The 20991-nt window shown below is 37.5% G+C and overlaps 1 protein-coding gene across 1 annotated transcript in view; it reads right to left on the reverse strand.

The window, feature by feature from the left end:
- KIF13B (kinesin family member 13B) overlaps window positions 1-20991 on the reverse strand; it is a 201810-nt gene that overhangs the window by 70007 nt on the left and 110812 nt on the right. Inside the window, exons 15-24 of the mRNA XM_086703788.1 lie at window positions 18791-18877; window positions 17064-17254; window positions 16344-16554; window positions 15292-15454; window positions 12071-12217; window positions 10528-10677; window positions 10117-10245; window positions 4107-4280; window positions 2050-2207; window positions 486-618 (exon numbers count right to left, since the gene is read on the reverse strand). Of these exons, the coding sequence (XP_086559914.1) occupies window positions 486-618; window positions 2050-2207; window positions 4107-4280; window positions 10117-10245; window positions 10528-10677; window positions 12071-12217; window positions 15292-15454; window positions 16344-16554; window positions 17064-17254; window positions 18791-18877 (1543 nt within the window). The remainder of the gene's footprint in view (window positions 1-485; window positions 619-2049; window positions 2208-4106; window positions 4281-10116; window positions 10246-10527; window positions 10678-12070; window positions 12218-15291; window positions 15455-16343; window positions 16555-17063; window positions 17255-18790; window positions 18878-20991) is intronic.

Here is a 20991-nt window from a genome sequence, read left to right on the forward strand (position 1 = left end):
CCCATAATTCAATTCTAAGTTGTTCTTTAAGCTTATCTTTTTTCTTACTAAACCTATCGGGTGCTGATTTTAAAGTATTATAAATAGCAATATTTTTTTTCTTAACATTTATTTATTTTTGAGAGAGAGACAGAGTGTGAGTGGGGGAGGGGCAGAGACACAGAATCCAGAGCAGGCTCCACACTCTGAGTGGTCAGCACAGAATCCGATGCAGGGCTCGAACCCACGAACTGTGAGATCATGACTTCAGCCAAAGTCAGACACTTAACTGACTGAGCCACCCAGGTGTCCCACACAGCAATATTTTTTTAAATGAAAGAAAATAGACATGAAGTAGGAGACAATTTTAATACAAAAAATGGACTTGGCCAGTCTAGATTTCATTATCAATGACATTTCCGCTAATAGGAATCCAATATTAAGCTTTATGGTGCCAAAGAATTTAATGTTAACATTCAGAATGATAACATTCACAATTTTGTTACCTGCCGGAGTTGAAAGATTCCTCCTGTTGGCACATCCTTTGCAGAAATTACTTCTACAGGGCAGTATTCACCATTCTCATTCTGTTCCAAGATTTGGACCCAGAATTCCACTTTTCTGGTGACTTCACTCCATCTAGGAAATACGTGAAGTTCTTGGAAATTCATACATTTCTATTTCAGCACAGACAGCTTAGGATCCTTCACATGACAACTAGCAATGATAATGACCTCCAAACAAACTAATTCAGTAGAATGATCTGATTCAGTGAGTAATACACAAATACATACTAGCACATATAATTAAAAGCAAAATTAAACAAATTTAACATCAGAACTAGAGATAGTTCTTTTAATTCATTCTAAAAGGTATGATAATGGGGTGCCTGGGTGGCTCAGTCAGTTAAGCCTCCGACTTCAGCTCAGGTCATGATCTCATGGTTCGTGAGTTCAAGCCCTGCATCGGGCTCTGTGCTGACAGCTCAGAGCCTGGAGCCTGCTTCGGGTTCTGTGTCTCCCTCTCTCTCTGTCCCGCCCCCGCTTACACTCTCTCTCTCAAAAATAAAAAAACATTAAAAAAAAAAAAAAAGATATGATGATTATATATTCCAAAGTGGTTATTCAAAAATCCAAACATGGTAATCAGATGCACAGAAGCAAGTACAGTGATTATCTTTTCATAGATAAAGGTAGTGCTATATATGCTTTGGTAACTTGACAAGTATCTTTGCTCAGGTTAGTAAAAGAATCAAGAAAAAAGTCTCAATGTCTAAGTTTAGGAGTTGCTAAAACTTTCTACATGCAAGAAAAGAAAATCTGGTTCTCTTCTATAATAAAATGAAAAGCACAAATATATGCTCTTTCAGTCATTCCCCTTCAACTTTTCTTTTTAAAATTCTGGTCAACAAATAAACCTGCTTCCTTCCATGACTGATGGCATTTCACACTTGATCTTAGCCAAAATGCTGAGAAGCGATGACTGATAGAATTTCAAAAGAACTTTGAGCTAAAGACAAAATAAGTAAAACCTGAATTCTCAGGTATATCATGATCCATTCTCCCTCTAGTTGATTAACTAGAAGTAATTCAGAATGGGGTGCCTGGGTAGCTCAGTCTGTTAAGCATCTGACTCTTGGTTTCAGCTCAGGTCACGATCTCAACAGTTTGATGGGTTCAAGTCCTGCATTGGACTCTGCACTGGCAGCATGGAGCTTGCTTGGGATTCTCTCTTTCTCCCCACCTCTCTCTCTGCCCCTCCCCTGCTTGCACTGTCTCTGTCTCTCTCAAAATAAACTTAAAAAAAAAAAAGTAATGCTAAGCAACTATTCTCTAAAAATTCATTCATCCTTTATTCTTAACTATCTATACATTTAACTTCTCTTCCTTCACTCTTTCAAGTTCACTCCTCCAAGGAAGTTTAACTGTGCTTTAAATACCCTGGAAATAATACCATCTATCCCTGGAACACTAGTAATGTTCAGGAAAGGGTTACCTTTATAAATAGCAGTATTAATCTCTAGCAACTCTTTAAAATTATAAATGGAATCAGATGGTATCTAAAATTCACCTGTCCCGAAGACTACGTGTTTTTGCTTGGATAATCCCTAAATCCCACAGGGCTGGGTTTTTCCGAGGATCATTCATCTTATGGCCATATACTTCAATTGCCAATGCCCCTTCTGAAAGATGCTCAATGAAGTCTTCAGTAATGTTAACAGAAAACTCCTAAAAGAAAATAATGACAAAAGAGGAAATACCTTCTGATAACCTTATGATTATTCATACCCACCATCACATATCTACTCCATTATGGAGAAGAGAAATGGAAAAAAAATGTTTTAGTTCTAAAACAGAATCTTTGAACATGCATGATGAGTGCTCAGAAGGTCTAAGGTTCTTGACTTTAAATATAATTGTAACTCTGATTTAAAAAAAAAACTTTTCGCCTTGAAAATCTGTTGTGAAAGACCAGCACTGTATTCTATTTTGTTAGCAATATTTGGGAAGTATTTTAAAAGTATATTTAAAGAATATTTTAAAAGTATAGTTATATTAAGAATTCCAAAAATGAGAGGTGCATGGCTGGCTCAGCTGGTAGAGTATGTAACTCTTGATCTTAGGGTTGTGAGTTCAAACCCCACACTGGGCATGGACCCTACTTAAAAAAAAAAAAATGATTTCCAACAATGATCTACAATGTCTTCATATAAAAGTTATTACATGCAATAAGGTAACAGTGTTAGAATAACAATTTTTCTAGCTTTAGGACACAATTATCTCCAATAACAGGAGAGCAGGAATAAATAATGATTATCAGTGCAAAAAAAAAATCACCCAATTTTTAAAAATTCTCCCAACCTATCCATCTTTATAAGATATATATGACAGCATTTTGCAATAATTATTAAGTTCCAAAATAGTTTATTTTAAAAAGTCATAAAATCCACACTCTCTCTCTTGGTCTTTAACACACAAAGGTATTTCTATGTTTAAAATAGATGAAAAAGAGACCTCTCTCTTGAAAGAAATGAGATGGATCAACTGTGGTTCACTAGAAAAACAGAATCAACAGTCTGACCATCCTGGCTCTTCTAATCACTCGCCACAGGTAAACTGACTTCTCTGAACTGACTGCTGCTGCTAAAACAATAAAAGCACTATCACCAAATACAACAGTGGTAAAGATCAGATGAAGAATAATATAAACTGCTTAGCAGGGCATCAGGTATTCAATGAAGTTCATCATTGTCTCTTTTCTATCTTCATTTTCTCAAAAACACTAGTTTCTTACAATTTTTAGATGACAATCTCTCCAGTACTCTAACTCAACACATGGATTCCATCGAGAAGAGTATATATGGCCGACCCGTGAACAACGCAAGGGTTACCAAAACCCCGTGCAGTCAAAACTCCACACAGAACTTTGGACTCCCCCCCCCGCAAACTGAACTACTAATAACCTGCCATTGACCAGAAAGCCTTACCACTAACATAAAGGTTTTTAAAAATTTTTTAATTTTTATTTATTTTTGAGAGAGAGACAGAGTGCAAGCAGGAGAGGGGCAGAGACAGAGAGAGACACAGAATCTGAAGCAGGCTCTAGCCTCTCAGGTGTCAGCACAGAGCCCAACGCGGGGCTTGAACTCACGAGCCATGAGATCATGACCTGAGCCAAAGTTGGACACTTAACTGAATGAGACACCCAGGCACCCCTAAACAGTTGATAAACACAGATTTTGTATGTTATGTATATCCTATACTGTATTCTTACAATAAAGTAAGCTATGGAAAAGAAATGTTATTAAGAAAACTGTAAGGAAGAAGCACCTGGGTGGCTCAGTCAGTTAAGCATCTGACTTTTGATTTCAGCTCAGGACATGATCTCATGGTCGTGAGATTAAGCCTTGAGTAGGGCTCCCTGCTGAGTATGGAGCCTGCTTAGGACTCTCTCCCTCTCCCTCTGCCCTTTCCCTGCTTGCAAGTGCTCTCTCTCTCAAAATATAAAAAAATTTTTTTAAAAAGATATATATTGATACCAAATTATTCAACAGAATATTGCTCACTTTACAGTTTTGTTTTTACCTAAGTATTTAAATGCTGACGGAGTCTGGAAAACAAACTTACATTGCAGTGATCAAAGACAACCATGCATTGAGGCTCCTTGCTGACAGGAGAGGAGGAGGAGGTATCAACTTCAGGTGCAACAATTACTGGCTCCTGTTGGTCCCAGAAGTTGTATTTGCAGAACACAAAGTGGGACAGATGCTGTGGCAAGCCAGTGGCTTGAAGTATTTTAACCTGAAGGAAAAGGAAGGCTCTATTTGTTTTTAACTCAGAAAAGGTGCAACAAGTACTCTAAGTTAGAGATGGACCCCAGTCTTGACTCTGTCACCAACTATTGGTTTTTGTTGACCAAATCCCATTCACTTGGGGACTGTATTTCTGCATCTGTGAAAAGGTGACGACAACTATTATATTTAGTGAGAGGTTGGCAAGAGAGTAACACGACCTTGACTTGGATGTTTTCAAGTATCTACAGAGCAATTCTAGCTTCTTATAACTACATCATCATCACCATCAATCTCATCATCATCATCATCATATTATTATTAATTATAATTAACTGAGAAAAAGAAGGTTCTCAACATCAACACCATTCAATGATATGAATTTGGCTAACTATGGATGTGTCATAAGAACATAAGAGTGTTAAGAATGATTTATGAAGAAAGAAATCAGCATCCATGACAATAAGGAATATTCAGTAAAGGGCGAAAAACATTTATTTGATATTTTAAAGAATAAGAAAGAATAAGGTTCTTGAGTAGAATATTATATGCTACTAGAGGATTTTCTGGAAAATTTAAAACGCCTTGGGAATGTATACTTTGAAGATCTGAAGGGATAAATGGAGATTAAAGATGGTGAATGCTGACCATCTCTGTACCAACTCTTACTGAATGCCTCCTCCACACAGATTCAGGGAAGAGATGAATCAAAGGAAATGCACCCTGGACTGTAGGAGTGCAGGGCTTTGTGATAACAACATGCAATTAGAAATATATGTCTAATCAGGGGTGCCTGAGTGGCTTGGCCAGTTAAATGTCCAACTCTTGATCTCAGCTCAGGTCTTGGTCTCAGGGTCATGAGTTCAATCCCTGTGTTGGGCTCTGCACTGTGTATGAAGCCTACTATAAAAGAAAGAAAAGAGAAGAGAAGAAAAAAGAGAAAAGAAAAAAGAAAAGAAAAGAAAGAAATGTATGTCTAATTAAACCCAAATGTGCCAAGAATAAATGCCCATAATGGATTTTAAAACAGTCAAATATTCTAAATATTTCTTTTGGCAGGCAGTGTCAAGTTGATTTTTAAGTTGGAATTTTTGTGATAAGTTGTGACATTCTAAAACTCCTCCAGCTATGACAGAAATTCAATTCTAAAATTAATTGAGCAAAACTAAATTCTGATTTTATAACTGATTAGGGGCTGACTTTCATGACTGAGCATTGATTATTTATTATGTTTTTCACTTAGTCACTTCCTGCATGTTGTATGATGTACTGTGTCCCCAGTAAATAAATTTAATAAAAATAAACTTGAATATGTGGCTGAAGTTGGTATAGTTCAGCAACCACAAATGTAATCATCGTAACATTTCAGGAAGCAATAATAAGACAGAATATCATGCAAAGTAGAGGACTATTTTCTCCTATACCAGGTACATAAGGGGTAAGCAATGGTGGAGAACTCCATTATTATTCATTATTCCCTACAATGGCAACAAGATTTTGAGACATTCAGATAGCAATTCCCCGATAGGCTACAAAAAAGACAGATTGACTAATGCATTTTATTCGTCTAAACCCAATAGAGCAATCAGTGTTTGGCAATTAATTTTTTGTTAAATTTAAAAAACCATCGCTTTTTCACTAAGTGTTTAAAATTTTTTTATTATATTCTTTAAGGTGAGACAATATGGTGTTTGAGAAGATTACAAGATTTCTGTAGAACATAAATCTAAATAAAAATCTCTGTCACATGTTAGCTTCTGCTTTTGAACAGATTAAATTCTTGGTTTTCTCAGGCTGAGACTTCTCCTATGTGAAACAGGACAGCTACCTAATGATACTGGCCTGAGTACTGACCATATTAACGGAATGAAATGAAAACACATCAAAGCATTGAGTGGACAGATGTTTGATACTATTCTTTGTGATTAAATTCCATCGGAAAGCCAATTTTTTTCCCTTAGAAATCAATCTCAATTTTAAGGTTGAAATAAATTAAAAAGATTTCATATGCTGAACTATATCCTACAGGCAACTTATCAGGAATAAGACTGCCAGGAACGAAGAATACCAGGAATGAGGAATATCCTGCATCCAGAACATAGTTTTTGGGTCTTTTTGCTTTTTAAGTTTCTACATACAGAAATCAAAATCACCACAAGGTGTCAGAATACCACAGATTTCGACTTGCCACTGTTCATTATAAAGCCCAGGAATGTCAGAAGACATGTTGTTTGGGGTTTTAAAATACACTAATTTAATTTAATGTAATTGAAAACATCAATATGTGAATATGTGCACACTTATCTTTCATCATAGAAAAATAAATCTAGACTGCTGTTATAAGCTGGCGATACCTATTATTGTTAAGTGTCCCAGAATGATTTGTTTTTCCCACCAATATTTTATTGTCATATAGTCTGTCTTCCTCATTTTACACAAAAGACTATTATATGCTTAGAATATGGTCTCTAAAAAACACTTTCCACTGAAAGGAACTAGGTTCCTTGGAGACATAGCTGATTCTAGTTCTGGGAGAGGAAATGTCCAGAATGAAACTAGAATATTCATCATACCAGGAAGCAAGAAAGCTTGTAGCACAGTCTATGAGGGTTACGTTTGTGTCAAAAGGACTCAAGAGACAACTGAAGAGGAGCCCACAGGCCAAAGATGGGATAATTTGAGCTTCAATATAGGTAATAAATACAATGGATCAAAACACATCAAATATTTTTAAATCAAAGAGTTCACAATGACATTTGGCCAAAAAAAAAAAAAACCAAAAAAAAACAACAAACACCTCACTGGCCACTTTTGTAAGTTTGTAGGAAAACCAATTAATTATTTTGAAAATTAGTTTAAATTTTTTTTTTCAATGTTTATTTATTTCTGAGACAGAGCTCTGTCTCTACAGAGCATGAGTGGGGGAGGGGCAGAGAGAGAGAGGGAGACACAGAATCGGAAGCAGGCTCCAGGCTCTGAGCCGTCAGCACAGAGCCCGACACGGGGCTTGAACTCACAAACCGTGAGATCAGGACCTGTGCCAAAGAAGGTCGCTCAACCGAATGAGCCACCCAGGCGCCCTGAAAATTAGTTTTTTAAAAAAAGGAGAAAAGAATGCAACATTTACCCTGCCTTTCCTATACAAATTGTATCCCTGAAGAACAAAATAGCTGATATAATAGGAAGATTCTCTCTAGAATCTAGAGAAGAGTTCTATTTTTTTAATATAATTTATTGTCAAATTAGCTAACATACAGTGTGCACAGTGTGCTCTTGGTTTTGGGGGTAGATTCCCGTCTTCACTTATATACAACACCCAGTGCTCATCTCATCAAGTGCTCTCCTCTATGCCCATCACACATTTTCCCCTCTCCCCCAATGCCCCCATCAACCCTCAGTTTGTTCCCTGTATTTAAGCATCTCTTATGGTCTGCTTCCCTCCCAAGAATCTAGAGAAGAATTCTAGCTAACAAATGGTGATAGAATTATAGTATCATTCTTTTCTAACTCCTAATGAAATATCTAGGTAATAATCATCAGTAATTGCTAACATCTCCAGAAGAAAACCAGACATAATATGACTGCGGATGGAAGAACACACCAACACCTATAAAATGCCCTTGCTACTCCCCTTCCCCATATTATCACCTTCATATCTAACTACCAGTTTAACACATTCAATAATACCAATCAGCAAAATCTAGATTATGAGATAATACAAGACCAGTAAGTCAGTTTCTACAATAAAGAAACTATGGGGTAAGAGAGAGAGAGAGATAACAAGAGAGGAAGCAAGCCAGCACAAGGCCAGTGACACTTTAGATTCAGATCTAAATCTAAAGATTAAGATTTAAGTGACACATCACACAAGCCAATCAAGGAAACTGGGTAAATCATGATATTAAGAAAGTATTAATTTTAGATTATGGTATAATAGTTATTTTTTTAAGTACTCTTCTTTTGGAGATATATACTAAACTATTACAGATGAAATACGATGTCTGGAATAGCTTCAAAATAATCCAGGGGAAACAGCACAGAGCAGCTTGGGTGTATGAGTCAGACATGATTGACCATGAGTTGATAATGTGGAGGGAGGGTAAATAGGGATCAATAACATTTTTCTCACTACTTTTTTATATGTTTGATATCTTCCATTAAAAAAAATCTGAAAATATTTTAAATTCTTTTTTTTTTTAAAGCTTATGTTACCCACTATATACTACTTTTTTTTCAGTTCTGACTTTCTCAAATGAAACTGTATCTGTGTATGGTACCTTACTAATGGTAAACTTTTACATAGTTGCATTTACTAGTCCATCACTTTTAAAAGGAGCCATTATGGAGTCATCAAGTCTATGTCTCCACCTTTGATAATCATACAACCTCAGAGAAAATGTTTTAGAATCAAGAATAATACAGTAAGGATTAACCTTTTAGTGAATTAAGAATTTTCCCCTACATTCTGAAGCACCTGACTTAAACATCCGAGGCCTTCTTAATACATACAAAGACCCATAGAAAGGAGCACATCTTTAACAGCTGTAGTAGCTTCCCCATAGCTTGCAGCAAATGCCTCACTTACTCTTTTCAGTATTAACTCCAATTTTAGTATTTAGTATTTCAGTGTTTAGTATTCCAATTTAGTATTTCAGTATTAACTCCAATATTTACTGAGACACGGAACTGGACTAAGGATGGATTATGAAATACATGTTAAGTTTAGGCTTCCTTCATTTCACCTTTTAATGGCCTTCTTCTCACTCATACACTGGTCCTATGATCCTCGTGGATTTCTCTTCCTCAAAAACCCTTTTAACTGGGTCCTACAGAGATTCTCAACCAATGGCACACTGGATCAACACACTGTTTGGAAATGTGTAAGAGTTTTTTCATTGTCCTAATGAGTGACAGAGGTGGCACTAACTACACCAATTGGGTAGGAGTTCAGGAATGTAATGACCTACTTAAGATCTACCTAGCTATTACCCATGAAAATACGACAGTACCCTATGGAGAAAGAGGTTTATATCACGTGCTTCCCGCCCCCCCCCCCCCCCCCACTTCAAGTTCACTCTGAGTCTCACTTCCAGAAAGTTTCCTCAGACTTTACTCTCTGAATTAATTACCTCTCCTCTATGTCCCAGAGCAACTCTTTCAACCTCTCTCAGAGCACTTGGGTCACACGATATTGGATTCTTGTGTGTCCCCCTCCACATAAACAGAAACTACACAGGTTGCTCCTTGACAGCAGAAATCCTGTCTTATTCATCTTTATGTTCTCAGCACAATGTCTAATAGATATCACTCAAAAATACTCTTGAATTGTATGCATGGAAAGACCAGAAAGAGAAGAGTTTGGGATGAGCACATGCTGGAATAGCATACACAAAGGCACATGGGTAAGGGGAACAAAAAACACATGGAAAAACACGTGAAGAGTGACTTCTATATAATAGAAGCTTAGGAGCAGAACCAAGACTGGAGTAAATCTCTAGCATCAGCAGAAGTCAAGAGGTCCAATAGGAGGAAGAAATTCATGTGAAAAAAAACCTTGTTTCTCTACAGAGAAGTTCACATAAACATAAATCCATATAACTTTGGAGCAGAATGTCCCGGAAAAAGAGGTGACTTATCTGAAACTTCAAAGAGGAAGGTAGTAGAAGTACCTAACTGGTAAATCAGTATATATGATGAAATATGGTCTCCAGAATACCAATACTAAAGATTTCTTTAGAGACAGGTATTTCAAAATTCAAAAGAGAACACAGTATTTATTGTCTAACTACCCACAATCCTCAAAATCCACCACACTTCCATTACTTCTAAATGAAACGGGGACCTACCATGCACACAAGTCTATTCTCCTGGGTTTCCTTATCACAGGAGAGATCTGTGGTGTCATCACCTCCAGCAATCCTTTCCCCAATGTCACCACTGATTCGCATCACCTCTACATGCAGCCGACCTGCCACCTATAACAAGAGAAGAAAAATGGGATTTTGTTATTTCTCCCATTTTAGAGTCAGGTGGTTGGGTTAATGGTAAATGAGAATTTAGAAGTGTAGGTTCTAACAGTTACTTTTCCTCAAAGTACTTGGAATAATCACCACTAAGCAGATGGAAACACAGGTAATAATAATACACATAAATAACACTTATTATTGATGAAAAAGAGTCACAACAATGTACTACCACCACTGTAATGTTTCCTAAACTTTTCTCTGCAGGGTATAAGGTAAAAAGAGAAAACTAACCTCTCCTTTCTGGTTGACAATTGGAACAGCATACTGTAACTTCACATCATAGAAGAGGGACTCGAGGAAGACATTCGCCACCCCAATGAGACTGTGATTTTCCTGTTCGTCATAGAATGGATCAGCACGCTTGAAGTAGGACCGTATGACCTTTAAAGAGATTTGGAACATCGCAACTTCAGAAATCACTTAAAACAAATTAATTCAGGGAGGCTGGGTGGCTCAGTCAGTTGAGCGTCCGACTTTGGCTCAGGTCATGATCTCATAGCTCGTGAGTTCGAGCCCTGCGTCGGGCTCTGTGCTGACAGTTTGGAGCCTGGAGCCTGCTTCGGATTCTGTGCCTCCCTCTCTCTCTGTTCCTCCTCCGCTCATGCTCTCTCTCTCTCTCTCTCTCTCAAAACTAAACAAACATTCAAAAAAAATTTAAAACAAATTAATTCAACCTACTACCACCTTTTCATGGCCAGTAAGAAAGTGATCAAACTCAGCTTACGTACAACACTGGGTCACACCCACTCCCTCTTCCTCATCCCCATCAGAATGGGGATCAGCATCCTTCACCCATGACAGAGCCATCTCAGTATATCATTACTTTATTTCTTCTCCTTTATGTGGAAATCTTGCCATGAAAATAGAGAACACATATTGGCTAGAAAAAGAAGTCGAGTGTACAAAAGTGCTCTTCAGTTGTCATTCATATCTATTCCACTTGTTCCTGCCAAACCATAAGATAATGGTGCTGCTTAACGAGAGCTGACCCCATATGCAAGAGTGGTTTGCTTTTTTGTAATTTGTTAATGTTGTTTTATTTCTAGGCTGACATACAAGAGAAATACAGAAGAAAAGAAAAAAAATTTAAGAAAAAATGTCATCTAACTATAAAGTCATTTTTTATGACAATCTGGAAAAATAAACATTTATTTTTAAAAACAAGATGCTAAGGAAGTAAACAACTCTGAGGAAACAAGACCAACAGTGTTGAAAGTTGTATAAATATGCATAACATGTATTTCTGTTTTAAATATGCACAAGTACATGGCCGACCTAAATGGGAAAACCTGCAACTTGAGGAGAAAGTTCCAGAGTACAGCTCTACATCACCCACTTTAGGATCAAAACACCTTCAAAATCTGCTCTTAATGGTATAAATATTAAGGTACCACTGATGTTGTACTCAAAAAAGTGATACTACAGGATACTATTTGCAAGGTTAAATGTGTGGAGAAGTGGGAAGAGAGATAATAAGGCCTGGTCTCTGTCCTAAGTAAATTCACAGTCCTGCACAGGACCAGACACACATGACAACTACAGATGTCAGAATGGAATGTAGAAGATTCTACAAGTAATCCAGAGAACATACAATGAGGAGAGGAAAGAAGATTCTTGATTAGCAAAACAATTTAGAAGGTTAAAATAAGTATTATTCTAGAAACAGGATTACTATTTTAGAAAAATGAACAATTCTTCCCTAAAATGGTTAGGCTCCTTCCTGCGTGATTCTTTCTATGACTACTGGTTAACTCCTTTTTCTCAGATAACTTACTGGAGTATCTTCTTCACACTCCTTCCACTCCTGATAAAGGTCTCTCATATCCAGCAATCTGTTGTCCAGTTTTTCTAAAGACCAAATCTGTTTTCCTTTTCCTTTTCTTCTTACCTGGATTGCAGGCTCACTAAGAAGAGAGCCTCGCTGTAAAACAGTAAGAGTGACCATGTGAAACACAAAGATATCCATCACGGAAGTCAACCCTGACCATTCTCTACCCACCAGTCAAATGTCATCAACCCAAACTAAAGCTGCTATCATCCTCTATTCAGTTCACTGCAAAACTTCCCAGAAACCTTACAAGCTTAATATGATGCCATTATATTCAATGGCGATCAAAATTTAAATTTAAGTATATAAATTAGATGTAATTTACAAAGTAAATTTACATAGTATATTATTCATATAGTAAATGGGATATAAATTTAAATCTAAAACCTAACAGACTAAATCATGTTTAATTGGATATTAAAAATGTTTTATTCAGACCATCATATGATCAGAGTCCCAGTGGGTAGAAAAAGAGTCATAAGCATTGAATGTGAAGGGAAAGTTTGCTGGGATGGAGAGCCAAGAAATGATCTTTTACTTTCAAGTTTGAATTTAAATATCTTTTTGAATGGGTAGTATGTTAATGTGGTACAAAACACAAAATGTTTAAAAGAGCAAACAATGAAAAGAATCCCATTTACCCATTTGGAGGCAACAAATGACACCAACGTAAAAATACACATAGCTTGAATTTAAAATTTAGAATTTAAAAGAACAGTATAGAACTAGATAGAGATGCTGGTCACACAACACAGTGAATGCACTAGAGGCCACTGAACTGTTTGCTTTAAAATGGTTAATTTTATGTTATATGAATCTCACCAGAAAAAAACCTAGAATTTAATGAAGTTTTTCCAGCTTAAAAAAGCAATGTGTTTTTAATATAGAAAAAGTTTTTAAAACCACAAAGTAGAAAATAAAAATACCCCTGTGAATCTCCCCCAGAGAGACGTATCTATCAGTTACTCATCAATTTAGAGTCACCAGATAATTTACCAACTGTTTGGATATGTCTACTCGGAACTTTAGGGGACTGTGAATACACCCACATTCCTTTAACATCCCACGTATAATCATTTTCAAAGAAACAGAATTTACATGATGAAACAAAGATTTTAGAATTCTGAAGCTCAAAAATTACCATTCTCTCATATTATAAAGACTCCCCTACCTAATACTCAGCCAACCAGGGAATCAATACAAAAAGCTCATCAGTGATCTGCAGAGAGTGGTACTACAGGCAGAGAATGCTAGAACCAGGAGGAAATGGCAACCAGCAATATGCTGAAGCATCAAGACTTGGCCCTCCTGCAATTACAATAAGCATTGGAAAAAAGAAAAAAAAAAAAAGAAATTTCTGCCTCTCACCAAAATCACCAGAAAGAAGCGAGTACAAGGTCAGGAGTAAGAGCAGAACAAATAACGGTGTGCACAGCATGGACACGACATTAAGTGAAATGAAGAGTTTTCAAGTACCAAAACCAAAAGATTTTGTTGGATAAAAGAGTTAAGGCCCAGCCTGAGTTAAGGAGACTCTCTACTTAAGAAATACTTTCTTGTCAAGCTCATCTCTCCAGGTGAAATCTGAAAATACTAATCTAGTAAATCTATGATAGCAGTGTACATTAGTAGCCGTCTGTTAACGATGGCTGCTTCAACACCAGCAATGTGCATCATCTCTACCGGCCATCACATACCCCATGAACATACTCCCAGGTGTCTGGGAGAGAGGGATGCCCAAAATGACCTGCATCACTTCTAGGTGTTGACCTGGCTGCCTGGAGACAGGGTTGATCTTTCCAACAAGGTCCGAGCCAGGATACACAGAAAAAGCTACAGAGAGTCATGCTTAATGGGGGAAAAATGTTTCTGTTTCTGTTTTTCCAACTCAAACACTACAGAATGGAAAAAGACCTTGCTCTGCTCAGTCTTCTAGAAGAATATAAGCCCTATACCTTCTGCCCAAGATTAGCTCTACTGCTTTTTGTCTGAGTCCCACTGCACCCATGGTTTGCCCTACAGATGCCAACAAGCAAAATAAAGTTCTAAGTTCACAGAATATATACCAAAAGACAAGTCTCAGGGCACCTGGGTGGCTCAGTCGGTTAAGTGTCCAACTCTTGATTTCAGCTCAGGTCATGATCTCACGGTTTGTGAGTTAGAGCCCCATGTCGGGCTCTGTGCTGACCGCATGCAGCCTGTTTGGGATTCTCTCTCCCTCTCTCTCTCTCTGCCCCTCCCTTGTATGTGCGTGTGCATGCTCTCTCTCAAATAAATAAATTTTTTTAAAAAATGCAAGTCTCCATAAAGCAATGAATGTATCACATCCACAATACCTATATTACTAAAAACATTAAGTATCACATTTGCCAAATATCTATTCTGTGGAATCATTGACCTTGATGTTGTGATGCCACAAGAAAAAGATAGATGTGGTCCTTGCTATCAAATTAGAACACCCAAGAAGGGTTCATTAAACCTCTGCTGTGTCAAATACTGTAGGGAAAACAAAGCACACAGACCCTCAAAATATTTTTCTGAATATAACATTCTATCATAAAAATTACATATGAACATGATTGAGAGCTAGAAAAGAACCTAAATAACAAAGAAAACACCTGAATGGCAAGGATAGAAAACTCTGATGGGAACTTCCCTCTATATTTTATTAAGCTTATTACATTATACCACAAAAATTTGTGACCATGAATACACACATGAGACAACTAATAAAGAGTTTTGCAGAGCAATCTGTTAGCAAGTGGAAATAACATGGTTTATGTAAAATAAACAGGTACGTTAAGGGAAGAGGGTTGTACAGTGGTAACAAAATGAAGGGAAACACCACTTTCAGAAGATTCATCAGGAAAGACTTTTCAGAAATCATTTAAACAAACTGGAAGAAAGGGAGTTGAGGGAAATAAATTGGTAGAGTGTGGTGGGTGGAGGTGGAGAGGATATTCTTGTGGACAAAGGACATATATGCACAGAGGCAGAGAATTAAAAGCAAATAAACTCTACTGGAGAGCGGAGAGCAAGTACAAAAGGATACAGACTGCAGAAAGTACAGGTGGGGAGAAGGCAAATCCACTGGTGTTTAATAACACTGGTGAAATAGACAATGTCCCCAATGACATCTTTGCCTCTTCCATGAATGGCAACCTCACCTTCCTGTTGGCATCCAGGCTGGAGGCTGGAATCTGCAGGGTTACTTTATACTCTGTTCTTTTATCCAGTTCCTCTGCAATGTAACTAGCTTCTCTCACCAACAGATTGGCTTTAACAATTTGTTCCCTCAGCCTCATCAGGCTGTTATTCAGTGTTGCTTCTCTTTAAAAAAAAAAGGGGGGGGGGGGATAACCGTCAAGCAGCACATCAGAATATTATGTACTACATAATACACAAATGCCAATCTGCGAACCAAGCTTTACAACTGCCTTTTGCACACAGGGAATACATTACTGACACCGACCCATGCATGCGCTTGTATCCGGGCTACGTTATATGTACAGGCACACGCTCGTGTAACAAGCTGGCCGTTGATTAGGACAGTGCTCACTTGACTGTGTATACAAGTCACCTGGGGGTCTTGATAAACTGAAGATTTTGACTCATGAGTGCTGGGGTGGGACCTGATATGCTACACTTCTATCAATCACCACCTGAGAGAGATGCTGCCTGTCTGCAGACCAAACTTGGAATGGCAAGAGGTTAGTTAAGTACAATCTGTAACCGTGGATGAGACATTTTAGTGCAACGCTAATTAGCCCATATAGAGATCAAACTTGCAATCTGCATCTCATTAGCACCATGCTTTACCTACCTGAACTAATCAGTCCAGATAACCACCTTTCTTTTTTTTTCTTATTTTTTTAAAAAGCATCTACCCAAGCTTCAGAACCTAAAGTATAATACAACGATAAAGTATAACTTCTAAGTACAAATATTTGTTTATTCAATCCAAAAGCCATACAAACTAAAATGTGGCAGTACCTAACAAGGGCAACTTTAAAGAAATCAATATAAATTGGTAATTCCTGTTTTTTTCAAAAATGAAAAAAATAAGATAATGCCAAATGATTCTTAAGCTGTAACACTCTCTTTTTAATCTAACTTTTTTTCAAGTAATTTCTAGATCTCTTCACCCTGCATCTGACCTGGGCAGGTTACAGTAACAAGCACTGGCTGTGCATGTGTAATAAAGGCCCTATGCACCTACCTCTCTTCAGCCCACTGTCTCAGTCGCTGTTGAGCACTGGGTGAGTGGAAAGAAAACCTGTCCCCGCTACGGCAGTTTTGCTTCTCAGGAGACAGCCTTCTTCGTAGCTGCTCCAATTCATGTTCATACATAAGCCTCTGGCGCTCTAATGCAGATCGTTTCTCTTCTTCATGCTGCTGTTCTAGGCTGTTCAATATGGACTGCATTGGATCTAAACAAGGGTTTTTTAAAAAGGTAAATAATGAACGAAAGGTGACTGTACAACACTATATATTTCAAATGCTGTTCTATATATTGCTATGCTGTTTGTCACCCTAATTAGTAAAAGAAGACTCTTGAAGACAGTTTGGAATAAACTCAGTTTTCCTTACTCACAATTACTCATCATATCATCTATTCTTGTTAGATATATGCCGAACTGTTTTCCATCCAGAAAAAGCAGGTCTTATTGTGTGTTCTACACATAACCTAAGAGTGGCAGTCAAGTGTCAAATCTGAGAAATTCTACCACTAAGAATAAAGTTGGCAGTGATTTGTAATCAAGGCTGAAAGAATGAAAAGTTTACATAATAAATTAAAACCAAAGACACAAAAGAATAGAGTGCAGGGAATAACATAAGATTTCCTTTTTTGGTTAACATTTAAAAGGTCTCAGTCACAAACATGTTTAACTCTCCACCAACTTTAAAAGATTCTAAAATGCACAACAGATCTGCTCACCATTATTACCCAGAGCCTTCATGGTAACCTCCATCTGTGCATACTCATAATTGAAGTTGATTTCACTGGACACCTCACTGGAGGAGTCTCCGTCTACATCCAGTTGCTCAGAACTGGTATCATTCTTCATGGAGCTGTCTTGTTCCTCATCCTCTCTATCTGCTTTCTTCTTCTTTTTAGGCAAATTCAGTCTTGGGAGAAAAAAAAGAGTATTATTTTTAAAATAAAGATAGGCACGTAATCATTCCATTCATTAAATACTGGTATTTGTTAGATGCCAAGGGGGCACCATGTAAGTGTAAGGCAATTACTATACCCAGGAAGTTTATCCTCTACTAGTAGAAATACATACACATACGTGTGAATAGTTACAACAGACAGCATGACTTGGCCACATGACTGTAACAAGCGAGGTGCTGAAGAAAAGCTGAGGAACACCGTGATAACAACAGAAAGGATGACAGAGTAGGAAGTCATCTGAGGCAAGCCTTAAACAATAAGGAGAAAGCAGGGCATTAGGGCAGTGGGAACAGCATAAGAAGAGGTGTAGAAATGAAAACTCTCATAGTCTGGAGAAATTATGAATAAAACAACACAGGGGCACACAAAATGTCGATAGCAGGAATTGTGGGAGATAATGCTGGAAAGATCAATTTATCCCAAACTATGAAGGTTTTGAAAACCAAGCCAAGCAATTTCCACTTGATTTAGTTTGAGAAGGAAAAAAATGAAAAATATTTTCCACATACTTTGTACCCCTCTACCCTTTCCTCAGTAATCAAAATATCGACTGGCCTACAAGCAAAGGATCTCCATTAGCGATAAGAAAAGTCAGCTGATATCCCAAGCAGGGTGACCAGTGACAGGAAGAGGAACACAGCAGGATTCTAATTCTGTACAATCTCTAGTCCGCCCTTCCTTAGCAATACAACACCAGTTTTCTATGGGAAATAATGTGTGCAGTCCCGGGACACACACTTTCTCAGCCTCTCTTACAGGTGACAGGCAAATTCTAGCAAATGAGACAAAAGTAGAAGGTTGCTGGGGACTCTGGAAGATTTCTGCTTTTTCTGATCAAGAAGACAGGGCTAGTATCACCACCCATCTCTCTCAGTTTCTTCATATGTGCCCAGGTGCTGCTTTGATGCCTGGAGTGGTGTAGCCATCTTTAGACCACAGACCACAGGGAAATGCCAAGACAGTGAAACAGTGACAAGACTTCTACCATGACAGTTTTGAAAGGCTTAGCCAATGCTACCAACCATCCACCTTTGGATTTCTTATTCTGTCAGTGAACAAACTGTTTAAGTCATTTTAATAGTTCAGTTTGCTATTACTTGCAGCAGAAAACATTCCTAAATGAAATACAAATTTTATTTCATGAAGAAGGAAACTAAAAGTACTACTCTTCCAATAAAAAATAAACAGATAAAAAAATAAGCATGTCAGAAAAAAAATTAATGAATTCTTATACCAGATGGCAAAACAATCATCTTCCACTGGGAAATGAAAAGGGAAAAATAAGTAAACTCCTTATTGTCCTTGAGTATAGGGTTCATATGCCTCTAGGCTCAAACCATATAGTGAACAAACCGTATATAGTCAATAAATATATATGTACACAAAATAATGTCTAATTTTTATGGAGCTAAGTTTACCTAATATATATTCTTCTATTTCAGAGTACAATCTTCAACAATCTCTAAGAGCCATGAATAATGTCATACCTGAAGAAGTGGTTGTTTCCCCATAATATCCTGTCCCCATGGTGTAGCTGTATAGGACTAGATACAGAAGAGCCATTTACAAATGTTCTGTGGGGAGAAGAGGTCAAACATGCAAACAATGATTATCAACGTTTTCTCCTTTACTATACCATAGAGATGTAGTTACCAGGAAAAATAAAATAATCAATTCCCCAAATTGATTCCCAGTAAATTTCATTATTTGTATTTACTTCTTTGCTGATTTACCTAAAAAGCTTATGGTACTAAGTATAATATTATCCTCTACTTTTCAAAGTTTCAAATTTGTTATATAGTATATTAGGGAGTATGGAACTATTATAGCCAATAATAAAAAGCTGGTAGCATATACATTACAACTCAAATTGAATATGTCCAATCTACATGGATAAGAGCCAATCAACCAACTAGAATCTAGAAATATCTACAGATATCAGTAATAATAAATGAGACCTATGCTAAAATCTTCTGTAACTTCCTAGAGCACAGAAAAAACATTCATATCCTATCAATATATAAAAGACTTGTCAGGTCCACTTGACTGCTTATCTTGACAATGGAGTTCAACAGATGGATGAACAGAAGGATATGAAGGGAAGAATTTGCAGAGGCAGGAAATAAACAGAAAAATTATGCATACCACTATAAGACTGATATTCCTGGAATACCAGTTTCATCAAGCCTCCTTCCTGCTGAAGGACTCATTTGCTTAGATACAGGATAAAGGTCAAGTTCTTTAACTTGATACTCAAGGCCCCATAAAAGGAAGCCTTCTTTATCTCCTTTCCCCTTTCCAGTGAATTCTCAACTCCAGGCAAAAAAAACAAAAGGTTTATGTTCTGTCCACTGAACATGGCTGACTTACTCTTCTTTCAAAGCCAGGCTTATACCAGCCAGTCCTGCAAACTAGAACAGAGTTCCTGTCCCTCTCCATTCCCCCCAAGTCCTCAGCTCTCACAGCCCAGCTGGTTTCGGCTTCCTCTATAAAGTCTGCTCATCACCCCAGCCTATAGTATCTTAGTTTCTTTGCCATCCTAAGCACTACCTGGCTTTATATTGCTAATTACTTTTCATGTATATGCATACACACAAAATCTTACTCTCTGTATCTAGATTTCACTTGCCATGTGGGTTTTTAAACACTAGAAGTAATTGGTCCTCCTATAGTCTGATTATGTAAATCTCGAGGCTCAAAAAATATAACAAGAGGGAACCTACTAAAATTAGCAGATTTTAGCTTTTATGACACAAATTCCTTAAATACAATGAGGAGTTTAATTAAAGGCAAACTTATATAGAGGCTTATTTTTAAAAGCTACAGCAGTTAAGCTATAATTAGTAAATAAAAGCATGAACACAATAACAGTTTCCAAAGTGTGGTCTCTGGGGGGTTCCCAAGATCAAAGCTATTTTTATAATAATGCTAACCTGCCCTTTTTCACTGTGTCATTTATACCAGCAAATGAGTAAAACTGCTGGTGTTTTAGCACAAACCAAGGCAGTGGCACCAAACATTTCTAGTAGTCACTGGACTACTCACTGCCATGCACTCACAATTTTTAAAAAATGTTTCCTTTGAGAATGTCTTTGATGATGCAGTAAAAATTACTATTTTTTTTTTTTTTTTTACTCTTGACTCTGAGTACCCAACTTTTTAAACATTTCAGGTGACAAAATGGGAAGTACATAAAAAGCACTGTGTCCGTTCATACCAAAGAATGAAGGGTGTCATGAGCAAAAGACATACACACAGTGTTATTTTGGGCATTTTCTTGCAAATAAACAAAGCGAGGAAACGAATGGCAGTATTTGTTGCCAACTGTAAACTTCAAGTGAGAACTGGAGTTTGGAAGACTTGTGTCTGTGTCCTCCACCCAAAGACCATGAGGAGCACTCCTGTGGTGAACATGCACAGGGAGAAGACACAGCCCCAGGAAGCACAGGGTATCTCAGTGAGACTGTGCTGGGAAGGACTGTAGCAGGATCTGGGCTTTAGCTGGATGACTTGGGAAGGGCTCTGACAGCATGGGGTGCTGTATGTGCTGGATGCTGTATGATCAGGCATTTCAAAAAATCTTATCTATGGAGGGGAGACTCCGATGAAGATGTGACAAGTGAAGAAATAATCGCTCACCTCAACCAAGAGAAGGTGTTTGGTATTTGATGTGTGGCAGAGTGACCTT

Source organism: Puma concolor, chromosome B1, assembly GCF_028749965.1.
Source record: "Puma concolor isolate L17-30 chromosome B1, mPumCon1.1.hap2, whole genome shotgun sequence".
Lineage (NCBI taxonomy): Eukaryota > Metazoa > Chordata > Mammalia > Carnivora > Felidae > Puma > Puma concolor.